At 39.6% G+C, this 27,133-nt stretch overlaps 1 protein-coding gene and 2 long non-coding RNA genes across 7 annotated transcripts in view; 1 reads left to right on the top strand and 2 right to left on the bottom strand.

Annotated features, from left to right (window-relative positions):
* Nucleotides 1–27,133, top strand: part of LOC146425354 (uncharacterized) — a 357,803-nt gene that overhangs the window by 133,931 nt on the left and 196,739 nt on the right. The gene's annotated exons all lie outside the window — the stretch shown is intronic.
* The window catches only part of LOC146425355 (uncharacterized), a 569,707-nt gene that overhangs the window by 125,178 nt on the left and 417,396 nt on the right, over nt 1–27,133 (bottom strand). The window lies entirely within an intron of this gene.
* Nucleotides 3,071–26,383, bottom strand: LOC146425360 (mesoderm induction early response protein 3-like). Of its 5 annotated transcripts, XM_085041515.1 has the most exons (14): nt 26,215–26,383; nt 25,493–25,517; nt 23,856–24,004; nt 20,796–20,867; nt 19,307–19,441; nt 17,657–17,777; nt 15,386–15,471; nt 15,115–15,187; nt 14,062–14,213; nt 13,545–13,626; nt 10,499–10,593; nt 7,269–7,396; nt 6,941–7,086; nt 3,071–6,837 (listed from the first exon to the last, which is right to left on the bottom strand). In XM_085041515.1, the coding sequence occupies exons 1-14, from the start codon at nt 26,221–26,223 to the stop codon at nt 6,380–6,382; spliced, it is 1,731 nt and encodes a 576-aa protein (XP_084897641.1). In that variant the 5' UTR covers nt 26,224–26,383; the 3' UTR covers nt 3,071–6,379. The 5 variants fall into 5 exon arrangements, with proteins under 5 accessions (XP_084897641.1, XP_084897643.1, XP_084897642.1 ...); XM_085041517.1 differs by lacking the exon at nt 20,796–20,867 and having other exon boundaries at nt 10,499–10,590; nt 26,215–26,380; XM_085041516.1 differs by lacking the exon at nt 20,796–20,867 and having other exon boundaries at nt 26,215–26,380.

Below are 27,133 nucleotides of genomic sequence, written 5' to 3' on the forward strand. Positions count from 1 at the left end.
CTAAATCTTCATCAGAAAAAGACCCCCAAAGACCACCAGGACACACAGCATATGAGTGGCACACATGCTAATGATATTCATGGCTTCTGAGAAATAATTTGTATAACCACTCCTATCCCAGGGAATGTGATGAATATTCATGAATTTTACCCATAATATTGTGTTGTTGGAAGTGCCAGGTGTGTGTGTTTGGAGGAGGGAATCCCCTACACCTGGCGTGCCGAATAAAGCAAATACCCACTTCTCTGACTTTGACTCTGAAGTATCTCTGGTCCCACTTGGGGCTAATCAACCCTCAAAAAATTTGCAGATGACTCCAAGCTCAGTGGTGCAGGTGAAACACCAGAAGGATGGGGCCATACAGAGGGGCCTGGACAAGCTTGAGAAATTCATCCATGGGAATCACATGATGTTAAACAAGACTGAGTACAAAGTGCTGCACCTGGGTTGGGGCAACTCCCAGTATCAATCCAGGCTGGGGGATGAACAGAACAAGAGCAGCCCTACCAAGAAGGATGTCAGGGTGCTGGTGGATGAGAGGCAGGACATGCAGAAAGACCTCAAAAATTAGAGGACTGGGCAATCACCAACTGCATCAAGTTTAACAGGGGCAAGTGCCAGATTCTGCACCTGGGATGGGGCAACCCTGGATGTACGGACAGACTGAGGAATGAGATGCTGGAAAGCAGTGATGCGGAAAGGGACCTGGGGGTCTTGGTCAATGGCAAGTTGAATATGAGTCAGCAGTGCCCTGGCAGCCAGGAGGACCAACCGTGTCTTGGAGGGCATCAGGCACAGCATTGCCAGCCAGTCGAGGGAGGTGATTGTCCCATTCTGCTCTGCACTGGTGCAGCCTCACCTTGAGTCCTGGGGGCAATTTTGGGTACCACAATATAAGATATTAAACTGTTAGAGTGTCCAAAGGAGGGCAACAAAATGGTGAAGGGCCTGGATGGGAAGCTGTATGAAGAGCAGCTGAGGTCACTTGGCTTGTTCAGCCTGGGGGGAGACTGAGGGGAGACCTCATCGCAGTCTACAATTTCCTTGTGGGGGAAGTGGAGGAGCAGGCACTGACCTCCTCTCTGTGGTGACCTGGCCTGAAGTGTCAGGGCAGGTTTAGGTTGGATATTAAGAAAAAGTTCTTCACCCAGAGGGTGGTGGGGCACTGGAACGGGCTCCCCAGGGAAGTGGTCACAGCACCAATCCTGACAGAGTTCAAGAAGCATTTGGACAATACTCTTGGGCACATGGTGTGAGTCTTGGGGATGGTGCTGTGCAAGGCCAGGAGGTGGACTCGATGATCCTTGTGGGTCCTGTCCAACTCAGCATATTGTGTGACAAGTATTCCTATGAGCCAGAAATGTGCACTTGCAGCCCAGAAACCCCATGTCCTGGGCTGCATCCAAAGCAGTGTGGGCAGCAGGGCAAGGGAGGGGATTCTGCCCCTCTGCTCCACTTTGGTGAGACCCCACCTGCAGAGCTGCCTCCAGCTCTGAGTCCCCAGCACAGGAAGAACATCGATCTGTTGGAGCAAGTCCAGAGGAGACCACCAAGATGATTAGAGGGATGAATCATCTCTGCTATGAGGAAAGGCTGAGTTGGGATTGTTCAGCCTGGAAAAGAGAAGGCTTTGGGGTGACCTATTTGTCGCCTTCCAGTACCTGAAGGGAGCCTACAAGAAAGATGAGGAGAGACTATTTACAAGGGCCTGGAGTGACAGGACAAGGGGGAATGGCTTCAAACTAAGAGCAGGTTTAGATTAGATATTAGGAAGAAATACTTCCCTGTGAGGGTGGTGAGGCACTGGAACAGGTTGCCCAGAGTAGCTGTGGCTGCCCCATCCCTGGAAGTGTTCAAGGCCAGGTTGGATAGGGCTCTGAGCAACCTGGTCTAGTGGAATGTGTCCCTGCCCCTGGCAGGGGGGCTGGAACTAGATGATCTTTAAGGTCCCTTCCAACCCAGGCCATTCTATGATTCTATGATAGTGCTGCCTGGGCAGAGAATCTGGTTGTGAAAGTATGGCATGTAGATGTTCATGTACTCTAGTCAGGCCACCAAAGAACATCAGGAGAACTAGCAGGTGGATCAGGCTGCAGAAATTGAAGTAGCTTAGGTCAATTTGGATTGGCAACATAAGGGGAAGAGATGCAACTTATAGTTGGAGGGGTCAACTTCCCCATGGACACTATCTCCCAGGTTATCCACAAATGTGAAATATGCACTGCAATCAAGCAGGGCCAAGTGGTTAAAGCCTCTGTGGTATGGAGGACGATGGCTGAAATCTAAGTATAGGGAGGTCTGGGAGATTGACTATATCACACTCCCCCCAAAGCCATGACAGCAAGCATCGTGTGTTTACGATGGTGGAAGCAGCCACAGGATGGCTGGAAACTATACCCTGTGCCTCATGGCACCACCCAGAATACTGTCCTGGGCCTTGAAAAGCAAGTCTTATTTCAAAATGCCACACCAGAAAGAATTGAGTCAGGACTAATTTCTGAAACAAACTCATAGACATTTGGGCTAAAGAACATGGCACTGAGTGGATGTATCACATTCTGTATCATGCACCAGCCTCTGGAAAAGGTCAAAAAATACAATGGACTGTTAAAGATGACACAGAGCAATGGCTGGTGGGACCTTCCAACATTGGAATACACATTTAGCAAAAGCCAGATGGTTAGTCAACACCAGAGGATCTGCCAATTGGGCCGGCCCTGCCCAACCAAAACCTTTACGTATTGTAGAAGGGGCTAGTTCCTGTAGTGCACATTAAAAACATGCTGGGGAAAATAGTCTGGGTTATTCCTGCATGTACATAGCTGCTGGCTGGGGTTAAACCACACCACCTCCTACACTGTCTCCTTTCCCCTGTATTGTATTTTCAGCAGACATCTGGTAAGTTGAAGTCCCCTGCAAGAACAAAGGCTCCTCCTTTGCGAGACCTCGCCCAGCTGCTTATAGTGGTGGTGTGCACTTCAGGAGGACCCAGAGTATCTTAAAATGTGTTCAGAGGTATTGCTATGTGTTTCTGAAAAGAAAGTAGCCTTTCATGTATCTGCATCACAAATAAAGAAAAGTCTCCAGACATTTATTTCTGGAATTATACACCAGGTATTAAAGTACAACAAATAGAAAATAATGCTAAAAAAAAATAAAAATCAGTGTTTATGTACAAATATTAAAACCAATGCAACAATAGTGACTTCCTCTTGAACATCTGATATTAAAATCATATCCCGATTGTCACGAAATTTGTTGTTATGCACAAGGTACTTTGAATAACTGGAATCTGTTTTATTAGGACTATAACCATACCTTCTGTATTTTACAATTGATAGTATTTTCCTTCTTCCAATGAAAAATAGGAATAAAAAAATAGTAACCTTGTCATTATTTTATAAATTACTGTATTTAGTTTCCCCATCTGTAGGCAATGTGCTTGTAGTGCTGGGCAAATAGTGTCCCTGTTGGTCAGTTTATACATTAGTTTACATTCAAAATTGAAATACTTAACTAAAGACTTTGGTTAAATTAAGTACTATCATTATGTTCTACTTGATCTGAAGTTTTCATACATTTTTGATCCTCAGTTTTAAAAGTTAAAAACAGGAAACAATTACACAATTCATTGACCTAATAGTACACAATTTAGTACTTTGACCATGGCAAGAGGAAAAGTAAAAACCTTTAAAAACCTAACATGAGAAGATGACATATGAGTTACCAAAGTAAAAGTATTGCTATAATCACAGCACCAAATTACACTTCTAAATGAATCAGATATCCCCTTCAGATTCCCTGTACATTAAAATGATACATTTACCAACACTGCAACTGCCCATTGTGGATTTTTGGTTTGTTTGTTTGTATGAAAAAACAAGTATAGCAGAGGACAAAGAATTCATCACAGTTTGTTATAAGAATTGTGCTTCACCATCAAAGAACCAAGGCAATATAATTTCTTCATATGGTTGCAATTCAGTTACTTTCATGCTGACTTTCAAAAGACAATTCTTTTAATAAACAGTAACAAGTTCTCCATTTTAAACATTTAAACTGAGAGAAAAATAATTAAATCCAGCTTCTAAATTAAAAATTCAATAAATAGCTATTTTACATGGATAAAGTCATTGTGGTACAAATTTATGAATGTCACATCAAGCATGCACAAAAATGTTACTATACACACAAGTAGTCAGAAAATATTGAAATAGAGATCTAAAAAGATATGAAGATTTAAATATTTACAAAATCTTCCAAATTATTGCCTCATTTTAACAAGGAATTAAAAGTAAATGATAACAGCTAGCTAGCCAACAAGCTAAATAAGATCAGCATTTAAAAATCTATTAGACTAGCTGAAATTAATTTTTCTCCCATAATTTTCTGAATTTTGGTCAAAAATCTTTATTAAATAACTAAAGTGTCCATTCAACTTGCTGACAACCCAAGCCTTAGACAATTTTCTGTCTACATTAAGAGCCCAGCAATGCATAGATAAACTGAATATATTACTGCATCAGCTAATGAGAATGGGCATGTTCATTTAAACGCAACTGTTATAAGCATTCAGTCATCTTTGTATAATGATTTTTATACAGACCAGCCACTCACTGTAAACTCATAGACTTGAATGTATAACAATGAAGGATTATGACCGGTATTTTACAAAATTACATAAAATATGCTGATGCATAAAGAAAAGAAACAAGGTACACAGTTCAGCACAAAACACAGCAACAAGAAGCTGACAACTTGGCTAAAAATGTCAGAGTACAACACAGAGCCAAGGCTATCCATTATTTACTGTGTACTTACTAGAATTTAATATTTCAGATGTATAAGAACTGATTACAAAATTATCTTTACTTTTGTCCACTGTGCTAAACTAAATTGTTTTAATATGATAAATGTGCTATTGTATAAATGCTTTAAAGTAATCTTCATTGCAGTGCTGTAAAAAAAGCTCCATACACTGCATCCATAACTCAGGATGTCAATGCAGTTCACAGTAAGCATAATACCCTCTTCCCTTTCAAATATTAAAGTCACTACTTTCTAATTATTCAGCATAACCTTGAAGTAACTATTACAAATATTAACAATGCAAGCTTAATCACTTTAATGACAAAAAAAGTTTGTGGCAATTAAATTTGTAATATGAACAGTGCAAAGAAAAAGTATGGAGGGAAAGGGGTAATCCTACTGATGTTCTCCCACAAGAATTAGAGCTAACATTTCCAAGAAAACTTCATGAATGGCTAAATTGCACTCAATGGTCAAAAAAAAAATTATTGAGGTCAAATAGTTGCTTTTATGGGAAATATTTTTACTCATCCTTTTCCATTTGACTAAAAGCAGTGAAGTGCCATTTTTGAGCTAATGACTAGTTAAACAAATAAATGCAATCCACACTGAAGAAAAACTTTCAAATACATACTTCAAGGTTCTACTACTTCTATATAAACTAGATAGTCCCTCAAAACTGTAACACTTTGAACTGCAGTGCTCCAAACAATTTGTCTTCCAATATGCAGACTGTTTGTTTAGTGGTAAATCCTAAGCTGTGCAGACTCTAGCTTTATACATCAGCTGTCTTAGGAAAGTTAAGTAACACAGGTGCATTAATCTTCAAAGTTGTGGACAAAACTCATCTAAATACAATAGCCTAAAATATATCTGTTTAAGCCAGTAAGTTTTAAGTACACAGATACCTCTGGCAGCATAATTACTTCTGTGCAAGGTAGCCATGGCCTATGATTTTGCAACAGCCTCTAAGCAAAGGTCTTCATAATTTATTCATGTTATGTCCCTTGTGCTAGCTTCCACCAAGATGAAATTGCTGTTTTTTTAAACTGAAGTGCTCTAGTTTAGTATCACATGAGAGAAGGTTCCATTTAAAAAAACATCCTTGTATGTTTGTGCAGTTTAAGAAACCTATCCCTGCCTTTATATGAAAAAACAATTAAAATGCTACATTGAGCAGGGATCAGGAACAGTACCTGTAAACATTGTTATTACACTGCATCCATTATGGCAAAAGTAACTTTGACTAAAAAGCCACTCCAATCAGTTCAGAACTTCCGTGCTGGTTTTGAAATGGTGGCCTCTCTCTACAGGCTTTAAAATAAATTTGAAGCAGAGCTTAAAGCTGCACCACAGAGTTCTCTTAGTTCCAAACTCTGCCAAACATTTCCACATTTATGGACTGAAAAAAGAAATTACTCTTGGTAAATCAAGATATAGTTCTATACATAAAAAGACATCACTGATGTCAAATTTCAAACTTCCAGTGAAAGACTAAGCAAACCTGATAGTTCCCATCAAGTTTACTACTACTGCATAAAGTACCCACTCCTTGTTTACTTTTCCACAGTCATTCTGAGTGAAGGGCAGTATGTTGGTGAAGAGTATGGGTATTTATAAAACCATTTGTCTCATTTGCAGATAGACTGCTGAAGTCAGCCACTGAAACAGCCATTTTGGCACTGGTAATATGGTGTGTGTGGTTCTCAAAGTCCACACCAAGGTTATTTACAGAGATATCATTCATGAAAGATTCTGGGACAGCAATCCCCATTTTCAATCTCTTTGCAGGTCTTTCTGTCTCCTCACTGCACATGTTCCCTGGGTTTAACTCTGAGTGATAAAAGCCAGTCTCAAATAAATTAAAACAATCACTTTCACCATTGCTAGGCAAGTTAAGCAATTCTTCTGTTCCAACAGGCACATGATTAACTGGTGCTCGGGGTAAGCTGTCCATAGGAGGGAAGGCATCATCCAGGCAGTTCACATCTGAAGTGTGACAGACTGTAGCTACACTGTTTGTCAGTGCTGGAAAAAAAGATGAACAGAAAATGTAAATGAAATATTTATATATAAACATAGAGTTATAACAAAAAGTTTGTGGGTTTTGTTTTTTTTCCCCTTGATTTACCTGTCAAATCATTGGCAGTGATAGAGTTCAAAATGCTTAGCTGTTGATCAGGAATGTTTTCTGTTCGAGTATTAGATGTAAAGGCTGAAGAATGTACTGCTCCACCAAGAGCTTCGGCTTCATCTACCAAACGATCCATGTAGTCCCTTTAAGAATATGGCATTCATAATGGGTTATTTAACAGGAAAACAAGGCCTAAAAATGATGATGGATTTATTCTCAGTTACCATAGCTACTGCAGCTTTACACTGCAATGATGGGAAGAAAAACTAATCTTTTACATTTACAATTTGTAACAGAAAACATATGCCAAGGACATTTTACTTACGTAACTCCAGGATGATGGTTATACCTCTTCTTTCCAAATCTTGTTTGCTGAGCAAAGTAATCATAACGTTCTGACTTTTTCCACATGTAATAGAAAGCCACGCACTCAGCAACTGTTCTGGTTCTTACCTAAAAGAAGGCAAGAAGAATTAACAAGATAAATGCAAAGCATTATGTTTTGTCATCTCCCCAGTCCCCATATTCCTGCAATATTGTTAGTTTTACTGTTCTAGTATCTGTAACAAACAAATCAGAAGACCTGAAAAAGAGATCTACAGTTTCAAACTTCTTTACTGAGAGGGTGGTCCAGCACTGGAATAGGCTTCCTAGAGAGGTGGTCGATGCCTCAGCCTGTCAGTTTAAGAGGCATTTGGACAATGCACTTAAAAACATGCTGGAACTTTTGGTAAGCCATGAAGTGGTCAGGCAGTTGGACTAGATGATTGTTGTAGGTCCCATACAACTGAAACAGTATATCCTATTCTAAATAATTATTACATCTGTTCTATTGTATGCATTATTGTTGTTTAGGTTTGTTTTTTTTAAACTAGATCAAAACTGTATCTATGTCTGAAGCATTTCAGTTCATAACCTACATAGTAATTTTTTTAACTATGGGACAGACTTTCTTAAGAAGTGAAACACTGAGCAAATGAATGACCCAAGAGAAGTGAAGCAGAAAAGACATTGGGTACTTGGAAAATTCTGGTCCATAGTGACAAATAAACTCATATGCTTTGTTGCACTTTGGAAAAAATATTTTAAAATTATTTCTTTGTATCTCTGGTGAATTACGGTTTACGGGTAAGGTCCATTTAAAATTTGAACCACCCAGATATTTAACATAGGACAGGTTAAGCCATGTGTTGAACAGGATTATCTGACTCTTGTTGAACAGCAACCACAACCCTATTGTCTTGGTTTGAAAGACAGGTGTCTGCTAACGTAGGCGGGAAACTCCCTAAGAATAAAGAATATGATGACCCCCCTTCCCTCTGAATTATTATAGCTTTGAAATCAAGGGACTTTCAGGCAAAGATATGGGAAAAGGAATCACAGTTCTTTACTAGTATTTATTATGAGGCAAACAAGAAACAACAACAATAGCAACAACAAACAAACCAGAAACCCGATGGCAGCCTGCTCTGGGCTGCCAGGCACCCTCCCCTTTGGTGCAGTTACGGTCACAGCCGGCAGGGGCGCTGTTGGGCTCCCAGCTGGGCAGGGCAGGGCAGGCGTGATGATTCTCTCACGGCTGCAGGGGGCGCTGTGGCGTGAGTTCAGGCGAGCCTCCCTCACGCGGTAATGGCAGGTGGGCTGGATGGTGGGACGGGGTGCAGCAGGAACCTCAGAGCAGCAAGCTGTAACGGCAGTGCTGGCTCACCCAGGGTAGCAAGCAAGAGGTGGTAGAAACTCCACAGCTGTGGCAGGCAGGAGCCACAGCGTGTCCCCACAGGTGGGGGGTGTGGGGTTCCAGTGTAACAGAAACAAACCCGAGGCAGCAGCAGAAAAGCAGCAGAGTTAGGGAGCGGCAGGCGGGCTCCTCTGTAGCAGCTGCAGTACGCAGTCGACTCCGGGAGGGGGAAGAGGGTCAGGGTCCCAGGATTTCCCCTGAGGCACCCGAGTGGATGGTAAAGGTCCTTCCCAGTCAAATTGGGTGTTAATAAGGTCCCAGTTCAACAGCTACTCTTACAAAGGCTCACCCAGTAAGGAAGAGGTAATACTGAGTTGGGCTCCCGCAGTCATAGCAAACTCTCTCACAGAAAGCAGCAGCTCAACTGTCCCCTCCGATGCCCAGAGAGCAAGAGAGCTAGGGGCTGTACCCAGCCCCTTTCCCTGGCCCAAGTCTCGTGGGATCTCTGCCCCTCCGAGAGAAAGCCCTCTCCTCCCCCCCACCATGGGTACATCTTTTGTCTCTCTAAGTACTGATCGTTAGTGTCTCTTAGTACCAGATGGGACAAAATTCCCTAAGAGAAAGAAAACAAAAGGAAAAATCCTAACCTCCAACACCTTTAAAGTTTACCTGAAATACAACAAAAGCACCAGTCTCCTAAAGAAAAAACTTGTGGTTTAACCCCCACCAGCAACTAAGCACCGAAGAGCTGCTTGCTCACTTCCCCCCTCCAGTGGGATGGGGGGGTGTGCAAGAATTAGAAGGGCAAAAGTGAGAAAACTCATGGGTTGAGATAAAGACAGTTTACTAACAACAAAAAAAAAAGCGAAAAAAGAGGAAAATAAAACCCAAGAAAAACAAGCAATGCATAAAAATCCAACTGCTCACCATCAACCAATTGATGCCCAGCCAGTCCCCAAGCCACAGCAGCCCCTACCCACCAACCTTCACCCCCCAGTTTTATTACTAAGCAGGATGTTATATGGTCTGGAACAACTGCCTGGTCAGTTGGGGTCAGCTATCCCAGCTGTGTCCCCTCCCAACTCCTTGTGTACCCCCAGCCTCCTCGCTGGCAGGACAGTCTGAGGAGAAAAGGCCTTGACTCTACATAAGCTCTGCTCAGAAATAACTAAAACATTAGTGTCTTATCAACACTGTTTCTAGCACAAGTCCAAAGCATAGCCCATACAAGCTACTATAAAGAAAATTAACTCTAGTCACAACCAGTACAAAACCTCAAGGTGGTATCAAAATATACAGGAGATGTAAAGAAAGTTTGGAAACACCCATACTGGCAACTGTACCAAATGATACATATACTTGATTTAAAAAACAAAAGTCCAATTCTTATTCTTCAGGCACAGAGAAGTTAATCAGAAGCAATTCAGATCAAGATTAGAACTCGTTTGTTGGTCAGAAACCGGAGTACTGATGGATGACTACACTTTCTGAAAACACAGAGCTAAGCCTGTTTCTGTAGTATTATACCTTCTGAGTGACAAAAATAATTAAAGATGTATTTTCCCCTCTCACAGCCATGGTATGAAAATAATACACCTCTAGGAAAGGCAGACATTTAATCTAAATTATAACATAAATGCATATATGGAAGCAATATCAACATAAATTGATTTCAAAGACAATATATTGACTCATGTTGCAACACCTAGCTTTTCCAATGGCATCAGAGGCAAAATTAGCACAGAAACACCAAGCTGGTTTTAATATGTTTGCTCTTATTTCACTCTTCTGCATAGCTTCTGAAAAAGGCATTGCTTTTACAAACATTCAGCATCATATCATCTACCAATTCTTCCATTTAACTGTAAAATACTAACCTTGTTTTTCTGTATGAGATGAAAGTCTTTTCCATAAATCAGAAGTGCATGTTCAAAGCTTCTGCATTCTTCTTCTGTCCATGCTGTCATCTCTTCTAGACAATTGCAAAAGTAGCATGATAAACTTATTTTCACTCACTAATCTTTGATAGAGAATAAAATATTTGTGTTGCTGATGCCTAAATATCCAAACACACTCTAAAAAAAACCCAACCGTTCAGTTATTTAGACCCATGTTCTTTCCTCTAATGTACAGATATCCTACCTGAAATATAGTATTCTTGTTTATAAAGACTCATTAAAGAGTCTGATTACTGAAATATTTTACCCTGGAGGGCAAAGGACATTCAAGACTTGATTTATTATTTCTTAAGAAGTTTGTCATTAAAAAAAAAACCCAAGATTTGTTAACATCATTTTTCTGAATGTTCCTTCTTGCATCAGATACAAAGAACAGTGACTGTTGGAAAAAAAGTAAAGGAACAATCTCTGACTTTAAGACAGAAGTGAATTTTAGTTTTACAAGTTAAACAAAACAAAAACACTAAAAAGGAATAAAAGCTTTAAAACAAAGTAGCTCAAACTATTTAAGTAGATCAGTTTTGTCTCAAGTACTGTTGCTTCCCTATTTTGATTATGGCTTTGTGTCTATATATAATAAAGGAGGGATATTTCAGGCATCTTACATTCATAATGGTGATCTGTTCAGTTGTCATTTAAAGCCAACGTGGGTGGAGAACAAAAACCAACAAACAAACACATTTCAAAACATTTCTGGAAGCAGACACTGGAACAAAGACCTTGCTGCTTTCAGATGAAGGTGATAATCATTCCACTACAAGTCCATTAATTTTGCACTCCTTACTACAGAATTCTCAAGCTTCAAAGAGGAGATCCCCATGTAAAGTCTCACTGTTATGAAATTATCTTGGGAGATGTAGATTTTTAATTCATATTGAGAACAGCAGTGAACTTCAGTGAGTATAGATCATTGCACAATGGTTATGTTAAGAGACAGGCATCAACAGTATTATCATCCTTCACCATTTTTAATGAGGGTATAAACCCCATCTGACTTGGGACCTGGGAGAGGTTGAGCACTAGTCCTTAGAACAGAATTTGGGTCTCTAACACACAATCTCTTATAAAAGAGCTTTCTGAAACACTGCTCTGATATTCCTTATTGTTCCCTTCACTTTTATCTTAGATACTTAAGCTTTCACAGCACCTAACTCATAAACATTCGAATTCCCTTTGGATCCAGTTCTGAGTAGGGAATATCCACCAGAATACAAACTTATACCAGGGCTCATAAACCATTTCTACTTTATGAAACATGTCAAACTACAGGACAAAGAACTATCTTTGCTAAATGATACACTGATTTTTATTTAAGGGAGTAATAAAGTTAGGGACAAACAAGATTGTTTTCCACTGTAAACTCAAGCAAAACTCTCCACACTCTACCATAGACCTATAGAATTATACACTAGAACCAGTTTAGGGTTGACATAGCACAATGTTAGCACAGTGATGAAAAGTGGGGCTCACTCATATAATCAGCTATGTTCTCTGAATTCTCGTAAAAATATCATCAGATTATAATTGATCATGATCTCAAAAAGGTACTGTAATGTGGGAGAGAACTGCCTTAGGGGAGCAAAATTACAACTCCCCCCCCTTCTCCTCAGTCTGTATCATTCTTAAAATGGCAAAAAAATGGAAGAAAGAAGGAAAGAATATATGTAAAATCTGATACTGCAACCTTTACACAAAGTGCAAACTTCTCTAGCAGAAATCTCCATCTGGCCAACAGTCAGATTATACCTAATCTGAGTTATATACCTAATGGGAATTATTGAAAAACACCTGAAGGATAATGCAGTCATCGATCACAGCCATCATAGCCAGCACAGCTTCATGAGGGGAAAGTCCTGCTTATCAAACCATATTTCCTTTTATGACAAGGTTACCCACCTAGTGGATCAAGGGAAGCCAGCTGATGTTATCTTTATGGATTTGGGAAAGCTTTTAATACTGTCTCTCCCAGGATCCTTCTGAACAAAATGTCCAGCCCGTAGCTGGATAAACACATAATGCAATGGGTGAGCAACTGGCTCATGGGTTGGGCCCAAAGGGTTATAGTGAATGGGGTGACATCAGACTGGCCACCTGCCACTAGTGGGGTTCTGCAGGGTTCCATCTTAGGCCCCGTGCTCTTCAACAACTTCATAAACGAACTGGATGCAGGACTGGAAGGGATGCTAAGCAAGTTTGCAGATGATACAAAACTGGGAGGAGCTGTTGACTCCCTTGAGGGCAGAGAGGCCCTGCAGAGAGACCTTGACCAATCAGAGGACTGGGCAATCACCAACCATATGAAGTTTAACAAGGGCAAGTCCTGGAATGTGCACCTGGGATGGGGAAACCCTGGATGTACAGACAGTCTGGGGAACGAGATGCTGGAAAGCAGTGCCACAGAAAGGGACCTGGGGGTCCTGGTCAATGGCAAGTTGAATATGAGTCAGCAGTGCCCTGGCAGCCAGGAGGACCAACTGTGTCCTGGGGTGCATCAGGCACAGAATCGCCACCCAGTCAAAGGAGGTGATTGTCCCACTCTGCTCTGCACTCGTGCGGCCTCACCTTGAGTCCTGGGGTCAGTTACTGATCTCTTCTCTGGTGACCAGTGACAGGACCTGAGGGAAAGGTCTGAAGTTGTGTCAGGGGAGGTTTAGGTTGGATATTAGGAAAAGGTTCTTCACCCAGAGGGTGGTTGGGCACTGGAATGGGCTCCCCAGGGAATGCTCATGGCCCCAAGGCTGCCAGCGTTCAAGAACTGTTTGGATGAACTTTTAGGGTGTCCTGTGCAGGGCCAGGAGTTGGACTTTGATGATCCTTGTGGGTACCTTCCATTTCAGCATATTCTATGAGTAATCTATGCTAAAGACATCATGGAAAGGGATGTGCTTATTAATCTGAATCTTACTCATGGGTTTTCTACCCCCTCCAAAGACATGTTTCTTAAAAAGCAGATACTCTCTCTTACCCTCAGATGCCTTTCCATTTGAGCAGTATCTCTCAATTGCTTCTTTAACATTATGGCTACTTTTGAGAAGTTCATATAGTGCCTATAAAATAGAAGTCATCTTTAGAAAGAGTCACAGTTTCCAAATATCTAAATTTCTGAAACAAGCCTTTCAGTGAACATATCTAATGTAAAAAGAGGATATATCTTTATATAGGATGAAAATATTAAAACAATGATCAAAAGCAAAACCATCCAAATGTTAAGGTAAGGTTTAATTAAGCAAATGTAAAACATTATATGTAATAATTAGAAAAGCTGGATTTGTCAACAGCATGTCAATTGGAAACATCATAGATCACACTGCCAACAATCAAATACTCAATTTTAAGCATGTGTTTAAAATTACAAATAAGATCCTGACCCCAGTAACATCCAATTTAAAAAAATATTGCTGCCTTTATACTACAAGGCAGAGAAAGAGAACACATTAATTACAAAGCAATGCGTCACAAATGGAACGGGATATAAAATATACTTGTTCATTGTCATGTGTATGTAGTCCTTCAGGAATTCTGCCAATCATATTTTCATTTCCTGCTCTTAAGGAGGTTTCAAAAAGGTATTCTTTAACTTTACTTTCTGAGATCACATCAGGTTTCCAAAGTAAATGGTCTTCATTTTCATAGGCTGTTAAAACAGAATTAATTTATGGCAAGTGTGACATTTTTAAGGCTAGAACATAAAAATCTATTTCACAAAGAACAGGAATACAGAAGTAATCAAATCAAGCACTGTCATGCCACTTTCAAATTGTAGCTCATTTTTTCCCCAAAAAGCCTTAGTTTAGAGAGAGACTGCAGTGTGGTATGGTGAAGAGATTCAGGTTCCATGAGGATGAGATAAGGGACTGGCTCTTGAGACAGAATCTCTACAGAGGAGCAGCTTGTTGACAGCTAAATGATTCAAGTCAAATTATGCATATGTATTAATCTTCATATAAAAAAACCTAGCAAAACCACTCAGTTTTATTCTGCTGTTTACAACAAATAAACTATAGTTTACAATAAAAAGTGTACTTTAATATTTCAAATATTGCATATAAAATAAAGAGGTGGCAGCTAACTGGTCATTTTCAACTAAAATTTGCAAAAACTTACTTAACAGAATGGAAATCTAGGTCTCAATGTGGTAATTTCTTTTTCATTTACTAACAACTGAATGCCATTAACAACTTGTATGTTCCATATTTTACAAGCAATCAGTCACATGTTCATAGCTCAGTTACGATATCCTGACGAAAATATTTACTCCTTAACCCACAGTTTGTTGCCTCCTAATATTACTAGATACTTCAGAAATAACACTGTAATCCACCCTCCTATGTCTTCTCAAAAATACCCTCTCAAAGTTGTAGAATCACACTTTTAAGATATAATTATGTGGTTGAGTTACTTCAGTTGACTAGGGATTTTTTGGTTGGTTGATTTGTTTTTTTTAAACTAAGTCATTGAATTTATCTTAGAAATTTAAATAACATTTTCCCATCAGCTGCTATGTATAAGAGAAAAACTAAAACAGAATAACTTACCCTTTTCATTATCACTGTATCTGCCAAGGTAAGGTGGAATTTCAGCCTGATACTGTGAACCAATCATTATTTCCTGAAGATGTAACAAAAATCATAAGAAAATGGTATTAGCTTAATATTCTATGCATGGAAGCATTACAAATTCCATTAACATGGGATTTTGCAGAGAATTTCAGAATTAAGGTATTCTTTTAGATACATACTATAAATTTTAATGCATTTTTTTAATAGTAAAACTTTTCTTAACTTTTTCTTAAGATATAGTTATTACCTTTCTCAAATCTTCAGATGAATTACCATTGTCTGCCTCTATGTCTTCACCATCTGATTCCTTATCTCCATCACACGTAGTGTTTGCTTCAGACACAAATAAGTTGGTTTTAGCTAGGAAGAATTTTCAGTTCAAACAGAACTACAAGGTATTCTTTACTTTTGAAAGGAGCCCTGCTTTTATTCTGGGAGACACTCATCACCAGTCTATTGATCTACATTTCTATTAAACTAGAATGAAGTCAGAAAGCATTGGTGCTTGCATATTGCAGAACTGAAACATTTACCATTATTGCAACTAAGACAATATTTCTAATGGTCAAAAGGAAATTAGATCATTTTTCTTCATTGATTTTCTTCAATAAATGCTTACACGTTATAGAAAAGGTGTGAGAAAAACAGAAAACTTCCAGGGCTATGACTTAGCCATGGGTTAATCACAAAGAAAGTAAAGTTGAAGACAAGTCTTCATTACCTACTGAAGCCTTTCATCTGAAGTTTTAATTGGCATTCAAAACATTCCTTTAACCAAGACTACCTCAGCAAGGACTAAAGATATAGTAGATATACAGAAAACAGAATAAGCAAAAGACAACAAAAGACTGCTTACTCCTCTTTAATATTTTTTTCCTTAGGAAGAAATACAGCAGAGCACTCCAAGTAATTCAAATACAGTACTCCACTGAATAACTCATATTTTAGAATTTGGAATTCTGTGGTTCTGAGTTCTGAAGTAATTCTATTTTTTATTTTATCCCCAGCAGATTGGAATCTATAGTTCTGATAAGATAAAAGCTATTTCATATTCTCGATTTTCAGTAATAACATGCTCATAAATAGGGTTTCAATTTAAGCTTCATCACAACTAAATAGAATCATCAGCATCAAAGACAATATCCAAGAATATAGACTGAGGCTTCTCTTCTGTAGTCATTATTAGAATCACCAGTCTATCTCTTTTTGCTGTTAGAAATAGCAGGCAAGAAGCTAACATGAATGTGTGAAACAGCAATATGCCTGGATAATATTATGCAATTATTTTTTCCAATGAATCCAAATTTAACAAAATGGCCTATGTGTTAGACATGTTTATCTTAAAATTGAATGTTATCTTAGAGAAATGGACAGGGATCAGAAAAAAAAAGTGAAACTGTCAACAGCAGAGAAAACTAATATTTCCCTCCCTGACATGGTGGATATTTGATTTTAAAATATCCAATCAAAAGTTCTAATAGAGAAAGAGCAACATTCTGATAAAAAAACCGTGATAGCTGAAAGCAAAGATGACTGTTTCTTAATCCTGAGTAAGATGAAGGGGCGAATAATTGTTTCCATAAAGTTGCCACACTTTCAGTGTCATATTCATTAACAGTTCACAAGCAATGTTTAAGTGCCAGCAAGATTGGGGTTTGCTTAACTAAAAAAGGGCAATATAATTTTTAAAGGTTTTTGTATCTCTCTCAAAAATGCCTTACATTACACAAATCAGCAGCATGCAAAGGGCTACAATTGCTGATGATTGAGACAGCACGTGCCCTTTATCATCCCCTTTCTCTAGAGGAATGAAATCCCCCAGAAAAAGCTCAAGATACTTGCCAAATTAAAACTGTGATGAAAATCCTCCACATTCTCTATTGCAGTTCATTTGTTCACTGGTGTACTAGAGTTGGAGCAATGAAGAATATCTTGTCAAGTTTGGATAACTGAACCAGTGGTTCTTGGATCTTTCCCATAATAGTTATATGGATAGTGAAATTTTGGTGCTCATAGGTTCATAGGCCCCATCCCATATAAAAACACTGGCTCATGAAGTCCTATGGAAAACCATTGAATGTGTGAAGGGAAATAATCACAAAGAAACCAAGTTTGAGTTCACATCCATAGGCTGAATAGAGGAGTCACTGGCTTAAAAGTAGCAGCAAAAATTTTAGTAGAGAAACACTAATTTAAAAGAATGGGTTACATATTCATGTCATTCACCAATGTACAGAAAATTACAAAGAGTGTTCCTTGACACACATTAACTATTAATTTCTAAAAATACAGTAGCTTTTCATAAAACTAATTGTACTTGTGCTTTGAACACCATACTAAATATAGGTCTTTTAGGTAACCAATAATACCAACCAAAGACAATAGTCATGTACAACATCCTGCAAAGCACTGTTTTTCTATCCCACTCTGCAATTTTGATATTTTAAACTAGAAAGCTATACAGTTTATAATATATGGTAAGACTTTTTGAGTACTATTATAAAATTAGGTTTCCTACATCTTAATGGCCGAGGAAAGAAGTCAGTAGCCTCGTGTGAAGTAACTGATGGTGTCAAGTCATCAGCAGAGGACTGTGTTTCTTCATCATCACCTGACAAGAGGTCTTTAGCTATTTCCTCCTGTATCATTAAAATAAATAAAACTTCAGACAGACTATTAAGTATAGACTGGTGAGCATTTAGATTCAGCAAATTGTAAGTTTCTTAAATTAAAATGAATTCTTTTACCATAAGCAATTTTAGCAGACTGTTCACTCTTAAAAAGCTAATCCACGCCTAATTCTCAAGACAAATATAACCATTCATTTCGGAGTTGAACACGGAGGTTTATTTCCCCCTTGTCTTCTATTAAAATAAGTGCACAAGTAGTAACCTCTGCAAGCATCAAACCTCAGATGTTCATCCAACTGCTTTTAAATGAAAAAAGTGAGTGGAAACATTTAAAATTCTGTCATTCTTTACATCACAGATACCCCTTAAATTCGGGGGGGGAGGTGGGTAATGGTTGAACAAACAAAAACCCAAACCAAAAGCCAGGCACTTTCATAGATTTTTCCTCAGAAGAATTACAGATAATAGACAAAAGATAATAGAGTGGGGGAGAGAGGATGAGCAAGAGCAAGCAAAGGGGAGGACAAAAGAAAGGGAGAGGGAGTGAGAACACACTTCCTCCACTACCAGACATGCTTGAACCCCTCTGTATAGTGATTAGGGAGGCAAAGAACTGTATTAGTCAAGAAGTCAACTACATTTCTGTAGCCTCAACACAATGGTGACTCCCAATAAGAATCAGATGTGCAGAGCCATCATTATATTCTACTTTCTGTGGAGTTTATAATTTCAACATACTTATGGAAAGCAAAAAAGAAAGGACACGTACTTACTACCTACAGATTTTATAATACAAACTACTAGCTGCATGCCTTATAGCCAACAATCAGATACATCTCAGAATTCAAAATTAGCCTGTGAATCATAAAAACTGTAGTTTCGTGTTTCTATATTCAACGGTGCAATACATATAATAATTGCACAGAAAACAATCTCTCTTTCACCCCCCAAAAAAGGGATTTTTACAAATTATATGCATTTGAAAGAAACATTCCAAAGCATCCAGTGGTGCACTTTTCAAGTCATCCACAAAGGTTTGATACATGACATGTATGTTTGAAGCCAAAATTATTATTTCTGGACATTGCATACATTAAAATAAAATACAGAACTTTTTAGAAAAAATCCCATTTCTATAAATTAAAAAAAAGGAAATCTATTTAGAGTTCTCTGGATGTGATTTAAAAGAACCATTACCTTATTTATTTCTCAATTGTAATAATATAATGCCACTAAAGTTGCTACACATTTGAGTGATAATTTTAATTAAATTCAGATCCTAAATATCTTTGAAAAATAATTAAAATTAAAAGTACAGTCACAGAATCATTTAGGTTGGAAAATACCTTTAGGGTCATTTGAGTCCAACCATAAACCTAACACTGCCAAGTCCACCACTAGTACAGTAACACTTAATTGTATGTTGAAATTGACAAAGATATGTATTTTGTAACATCAAGAGATAGTGAAATATAAGTTAAGGTCACACGGATTTCTACTTTTAAACCATAATACAGGGGAAAACAGTTCTGACTTACTTTATCTAGAGTCATATCTGGAAGCTCATCTGCAAGTTCACTTGGAGAGCTATCTACACTGGAACCAGCCATAACTGGAATTGTGGGTTCATAGCCATAGAATGCCAGCAAATCTTCCAACGGCATGTTTCCTTCCTAATACAAGAAGATTTACAAACATTTCAACATATTGCCAAATACTTGTAAACAGTTCAGGCCTAAAAGGATAAGACATCATTTGAAAAACAAAAGTAAAAAACAAACAAGAAAAACTTAATTGAAAGAAGGAATCTTGATTAAAGATCTAAAATATTTTCAGGCATGAGACTGAAATAATTCATAACTGTGTCTCTTGGCATATAATGAAGTCCCATTAAACTATTGAAGAAAACCATTCAGTGGATGAAACTAAAGAGTAATTATTAAAAATTTGCTCCTTATCTGATTCATACTGTAGAACATGATTTGCCTATATTTCTTCAAGACAGAAGATAGACTAGGAACATTAACAATTCCCTTCCAAGAAAGAAATGCAGAAAAACTTGAAAACTTTAGTCCTATATAGTTACAGCTGCAAGTGTGCAAAACACCACAGAAGTAAGCCAATGTAGCAATCTTTTATCCCTCCTTTCCATCTTCCGCACAATATATTTTATAATGACTGTAGAGAAGTTGGTGTAGTTTAACCCCAAGCAGTAACTAAGTACCACACAGCTGCTCGCTCACTCACTCCTCCCCAGTGGGATGGAAGTGAGAACTGAAACAGTAAAAGTGAGAAAGAAACTCATGGGTTGAGATAAAGACAGTTTAATCATTAAAAATAAACATTTTTTATTTAATGCAAAGAAAATAGGAGAAAAAAGAACCACAACAAAACAAAGAAAGAGGTATATAAAACCCAAGAAAGACAAATAATCCAAATGAAAACTATTTCTCTTCACCAAGCGATGCCCAGCCAGTCCCCAAGCAGTGGCTCCCCACCACCATTCAGCCACATGGCTTGCTTGATTATGTCATACATTTAACATTTATGGATAACCTGTGCAGTGGCATCAAGTCAAGTCAACCTCTCAGTAATGAGCCCATTTGTATGCTGCATCCCTTCCTACATATCCTGTTGTGCCATGGGCCCATCGAGATCTAAATAGGTTACCCTTCTGTTCCCAGTCCAGATCCACCTGAGCCACTTCAATCCCAGCAGCCTGATCCACCTGCTTATTGTTTCAATGTTCTTCAGTGGCCTGACTCTTGAGTACATGAGCATCTACATGACGTACCTTCACAACCAGGTTCTCTGCCCAAGCAGCAATATCTTGCCACAGTGCAGCAGCCCAGATGGGTTTATCTCTGCACTGCCAGTTATTCTGCTTCCATCGTTGCAACCACCCCCACAGGGCATTTGCCACCATCCCTGAGTCAGTGTAGAGATAAAGTATTGGCCATTTTTCTTGTTCAGCAATATTTGTAGCCAGCTGGATGGCTTTCACCTCTGCAAACTGACTCGATTCACCTTCTCCTTCAGCAGTTTCCACAACTCGTCGTGTAGGACTCCACATGGCAGCTTTCCAACTTTGATGTTTTCCTACAATATGACAGGATCCATCTGTAAACAGGGCATATTGCTTTTCATTTTCTGGTAGTTTATTATATAGTGGGGACTCTGGAGCCCGTCACCTCCTCTGGCAACACTGAAGTTTCGACCAGTTCACAATCACTTTCAGAATTCCTGGGCGGTCGGGGTTTCCCATTCAAACCCATTGTGTGATCAGTGCAACCCACTTACTCCACGTAGCATCAGTTGCATGATGTGTAGAGGGGACCCTGCCTTTGAACATCCAGCCAAACACAGGAAATTGAGGTACCAAAAAGAGCTGTGCTTCAGTACCAACTACTTCTGAAGCAGCTTGAACTCCTTCATATACTGCTAATTCTTTTTGAGGCTGCCTCTTCTGATTTGCTCTCATGCTCCCTGTTAGGAGAAGCTTCTTCATCTCTTACTAAAGAAGTTGACTTCTGCTTCCATTGTTTCTGCCTCTTTGGAATAGCCAGGGCATTTTTTATTTTTCCCCAAATATTCTATCACTTCATCAGGATTCCACACTTGTTCAGGAGTGAAGTTCCAGATCATCGGAGGCGTAAAACTTTCTAGATACCTGTCCATATTCTCCCCACATGCCTTTCCACCCATAACCACACTGCCACAGGGCCTGGGTCATATTCCTAAATAGCTTGTTAACCTCAGAAAAAGCTGAAGCAATATTCCTAAGAAATACTAACAGAAGTATTTAGACTACCCAAGGATGTTCAAGATACTGAAGAGTTATTGTAACAAGGGAGAAAACATGATGAAAGGTGGTGGTGAAGGTGCCATTCTGTATTACCTCCACAAAAATATCTCTCAGAGGAAGAAGTATAATTGTTAATTGTCTCCATGAGATGGTACCTGAAGTACATTAATGGCTTCAGTACAGAGCCCAAATACCAGATTAAGCTCAAGGCCAGTGTTTTAATTATAAATCTTGCAGGCAAAACATCACTAAGCACTACAGAGCATAGCAAACTGCAAAATCCAACACCAATCTTTAACATGTACAGCAAAAAAAAAAGCATGGCATAGATCAGGCAAGCTAATATCAAGAACAGATAAATCAATATCATGACCAGCAACTGTTACCAGATGTAAATTCTTCCTAATGTGTTATGGTCAAATCTGTTATCTCAAACCCTTTGTGCCCTGTTGTGGCTTAACCCTGGATGGCAACTAAACACCACACAGCTGCTCCCTCCCTCCCCCATGGGATTGGGGGAGGGAGGAGAGAATTGGATGAGTGAAAAAGATACTTGTGGGTTAAAATAAAGACAGTTTAATATTTAAAAAGACATAATAATTTTTAAAAATTGTAAGGAAAATAAAAAGAGGGGGGAAGTAAAGCCCAAGAAACACAAGTTATCCAAATGAAAACAATTGCTCACCACGAACCAACCAATGCCCAGCCAGTCCCCGAGCAGCAGGGCAGTGTGAGAAGCAGAAAAGGCCTTGGCTCTGTGTAAGCTTTGCTCAGCAACAAGTACAACATCAGTGTGTTATCAACACTGTTTATGCACAAATCCAAAGCATAGCCCCATACTAGGTACTAAGAAGAAAATTAACTCGCCCAGACAACACCAAGACAGAAAGTAATAGGAGAAAAACAGCTAATGATACAGAAGCAAAAATAAAGAGAAAGGTTTAGTTTATAACTTGTTTTTTCCAACAGCTTTTGATCAAATTATTTTACTAAATATCATCATACTTGCATCCTAACACAATTAATAAAACAAACCATGGAATTTTTTTTTAGTTACCTGATTCAAATAATCAAATAATTAGAAATATTTTCCAATAATTTCTACCTTTAAAAGTTATATTACCTTAAAAAATTTCTTGTTGAACTTATACACTGATTAAATTACTTGTTTTCTTTAATCAACTAAGGTCTTAGTCCTGCAAAGACTTTTCACAATGGGTAAATGCAAATTCAAGTCCAAGTCTTTCCAGGATTGGGACATAAAGTACTAAAGTGTTTAAGATGAGTGGCTCTCAGTTCTTTTTCCTTCTTTTATAAAAGCAATAAGACCATTCTGTGGAGTACCAACTCCATTTTAAGCACCAGACTTGGCAAGCTGCTTCAGTATTACAATTGCAAGTTCATAATTAGCAAAAATATAATTGTAAAAGGTATCAAGGCAAAACCAAAACAAACATAAAATCCACAAGTTAAGAAAATTTGTTTTTAAATGGACTACAAAAGCACAGCCTCCTATTTACTGCTAAAAATTACACTTTCCTGGAAGTCTGTTGATCAAAATCTGTAGTTATGCTGAGTGGTGTAAGTGGGTCACTGAATGGTAATGCAAGCAGCATCAGTTTGTGGCTATTTAGCATTCAGCAGGCATTTAAAATGGGTGATGCACTGACACAGATGAACAAGAGGTAGAAACAGAAAAAAAAACACATAATTAAAGAGTGTAAAAAGGAATAGGAAAAGCCAAGAAGCACACTGGTCATTTTGTACACCCAGCAAATGCCAAACTGATGAAACTGAGACATAGAACTACAATTTATGTAGCAAATTAACATGAAAAATATGTAAAACAGGACTGTGCTTCCAGATTGGAAAACCAAAATCTGACCAACAGAATGAAACACAGCTAGTTGTCACTTAATGTACAATTTAAACTTACTTCCAACTTGTAAAACTTAAAAGTGACAAGTGATATTAGATGATAAGACTTTAAAATCTACTTCAGTAATTTCTTTTCCAAAGTAAAAAAAGTTATTAAATGAAAAAGAAGAATCTGAACTTAACACTAATAACTTTGAGAAGCTAAGGTCAGCCTTTTTGTGAGGAAGCACTGCTATATCCTAACCAAACCCGATTTTTTTTTCTTTTTAAAAAAAAAACAAAATTCCAAAGGCATTTTGCATAAAACTGCATTATACAATAAAAACTAAAGAACAGGTTGAGTGTTCTTTTCACTAAAAAGCTACAACATATATGGACATTTAGGAGAGAGCAAGTCACTCTACCTTTTCTAAATCTTCAATTTCAGAGCTGAAATTTTTGTTTTCTTCCATCATTTCCTCCTCTTCGTCAAGAGTTCGCTCATCATCATAATCATGTACCAGCATTTCAGCAGAAGGGTCAAAGTCATGATCCTCAGAGGATAAAGAGCCAACTATCAAAAAACCCTAATTTGAGTTATTTTTTTCCTATACCAACATATGAAATTACATCACAGAAAAAAATAAGGTTGCATGAGTCTTTACATACATAGTCAGAACTCTCAATGGAATAAATGGAACGAATTCTTAACTACCTGACAAATACAACTATTTTAGCTGGCCTTCCCTTTTTGTATTGCAAAAGGTACAGTTTTTTCTCTTGCAGTATAGAGTACTAGGGGAAAGTATCTAAACTACTGAAACAAAGTTTCAGAAAGTACAATACCAAATTAATATTTTACTGAATAAAAGATTGTTTTAAAGATCCTGGAAATCATCATTAAAGTATAACATCCAGGTCACAAGATTTCAGATGCTGCAAGACACTGATTTATAGACTCAGATTCTATTTATATTATTTATATGGTAACTAGCATAGCTTTTCACTGATTAACAGCTAACTTAGGTTGCAAACCAGTTTCCTAACAACAGCAAAATAAGCAGCGAGACTCACTTCAGATTAGTCTCAAAGATGAGATCTTTTAATAAAACTAATTTAATTCTTAGCAACTGACCTAAAAAGGAAGAACAAACATAGCAGAGTTTCAAGAAATATAGAGGGAAATATACCAGAAATAACAAAACATTTCTAATGGATCACAGTAATTAACAAGTCATTATGACAACTCTGTGGTCCAAACAGACACTTTTTCGTTACCCAAGAGGATACTCATAAGTCATAAAAAAGTACTGTTGTTATTTTAAGTGCATTTGTTAGAAAAGTTATCATTATATCCAAGTTATCAAGATGCAAATATTCTGCACAGCAATGCCAATGTTGTACAATGAAAATTACTGAAATGCAGGGTTGTTTTGTTCTACATTGTTCACTTTCTTAAGACTTTCATGGTGGAGAAAAGAAACAGATTAGGATATTTCTCTTTCACCTCTGGTTTCCCCTTCTAGTTCTTACATACTAGCGCTCAGCCAGTGCCAAGAGCAGGTACACAGAAACAAATGCATTCCCTAAATATTTTTCATGAGTAGCCCTGCTGATGTTAAATATGCTTCTTTGTGTAAATATTCCAAAGAACATTAACAGCAGTTAAAAGCTTAACAATTACATATCATTATGATTTAAAATGTTTTCTGATATTATCAAGAAATCAAAAATTTACACGACCCTGCAGTTATCAGCAACAGAAGCGATCTCTCTCCAGGCTACATGGTTTTACTGAGATGCTGACTTAAAAATGTTACGAAACTTAATTTTCGTTTTGGGTTCTGAGCAGCCAATTACCAACTGTAACCAGAGATAAGGGAAGAACTCCACAGAGCACATCTGCTTCTCTTAAAAATCAGGCAGGCAGTTAGCTACATGAACATGAAGCATTAGGAGAGCTACGAGGCAACAGAAGGTAAATTTGGGAAGGAGGAGGAAGGAGAGAGCGGTGTGCAGGCAGCAGGCTAGGTACTGGGGGAGAAGGTGGGCGAAGACGAACCTGGGCTCGAACTCCCAAAGGAAGCCTGTGGGGAGAGAAAAGAGTGAGGTGAGACACGGGCTCCATCCAACTCAGCAGCAGGTAGGGAGTCTCCATTTCATGCCCCCTCCCCCCCGGAGCTGCTCCCTTCGCCCACCAGTCCCCGCCCTACTCGCCCCTCCATCGTGTTCACCCTCTCCTATCCCTCCTTCTCTCGCTCGTTCCCTGCCGGTCGCTCTCCTTTTTTTCTCCTCCCCTGGCAAAAGCCCCCCAAGGAGCCTCGCCTGACCCGGCGCTCCCACTCCTTCCGACCCCGCGGGACATGACAGTGGCAGGCAGAGGGAGCCGGAACAGCAGCCTCTTCCCCGCGGCCAGGCCAGGGCTCGCTCCTTCTCCCTCCCGCCGCGCGTTTCTCTATCGCCCGCGCTGCGGCGGCGCCGCTCCTGGCCTGTCCCGCGCCCTGCATGGCTCGGTGCGCCAACCGCGCGCCCGGCCACGGCTTGTCGGCTGCCCACGGGCGGCGAACTCAGGACCCGCGCTGCGCGGCACCCGCCGTGCGGCCTAGTCGCGCAGGCTCCCAATGCCCAAGCGTTGCCAGCCGCCTCGCTGGCCAGGCCGCGTCGCCGAGCCGTCCCAGAAGCGCCTTATGGGGATGGTGAGGCGGGTGAAGAGGGCCCGCCAGCAGCGGGACCCCGCAGGGAATCAGCCGAATTCCGACGCCCCAGCCCGCTTTCCCCGCTCACCTCCGCCATATTTGGACGATCGAGCTGAGCAACAGCGTTGCGCCGAGTACCCGGATGAGGCCGCTAAGCCAATGGCAGCCGCCGAGTTCTAGGCGGAGACAGCCAGGGAGTGAAGAAGCGGAGAGATCGGCAGAACTGAGCTGGGGCGGAGGAGGTAGTGTCGGGACCCCGCCTCCAGCGGCGCCGCGGCTTCCCGCCCTGGCTAGCCAAGGTGCTCTGCCTGCCCCGCCCGGAGAGGGCGCTGGGCGCCCGCTGCGGAGCCTAGGCTTGAGGGGCGCGGCCCCGGCCGCTGTCCTCGCCTCGCCGCCCGCCCGGGGAAGCCTCGGCCAGCAGAGGCTGCCTGTCACAGGGCGAGGTGAGCGGCAGTCGCTGGGGGCCTGAGGTCGGCTGGAGCCAAGGTAACTCGGACGTCCCCTGGTTTCTGCGCCATGCCGCGCCTGTCTGAATCAACTTCTTTGTGACTGCAGCGACTTGCAGTCCTGTTCCGAGGCTGGCAATAATGTGCGGCCAAGTAATACCCAGGTTTGTGACCTACTCTTCACTCCGTATTGAGCCCCTTCCTAAGCGCTGATGTGGAGTAGTTATGCTAACACCTTACATCCTAAATGTCTGAAGCAGAAATCAAAATGTCAAAGCCTTCAAACCTTGCTGTTGATGATTGCCTGCTGTGGATTAAACAGAAAAAGTTAAATTTACAGTGAATATTGTATCTAAATTTGAGGCGTTTTATGTGCAAAGTAATATCTATTCCATTTTTAGTGGTTATTTTTTGTCACAGTGCACAGGAAGTGGGAATTTGGCCATTTTCAACTTGATCCCAGGCTATAAAGACTCATGCTTTTAACTTTAGAATCATGTGTTTCTGCTTTTGGCCAAAACTTGCTATACTTGCTATATTGAATATTGATCTGCTGGAGGA

The sequence above is a fragment of the Lichenostomus cassidix genome, chromosome W (assembly GCF_008360975.1).
Source record: "Lichenostomus cassidix isolate B80296 chromosome W, HeHo_3.0, whole genome shotgun sequence".
Lineage (NCBI taxonomy): Eukaryota > Metazoa > Chordata > Aves > Passeriformes > Meliphagidae > Lichenostomus > Lichenostomus cassidix.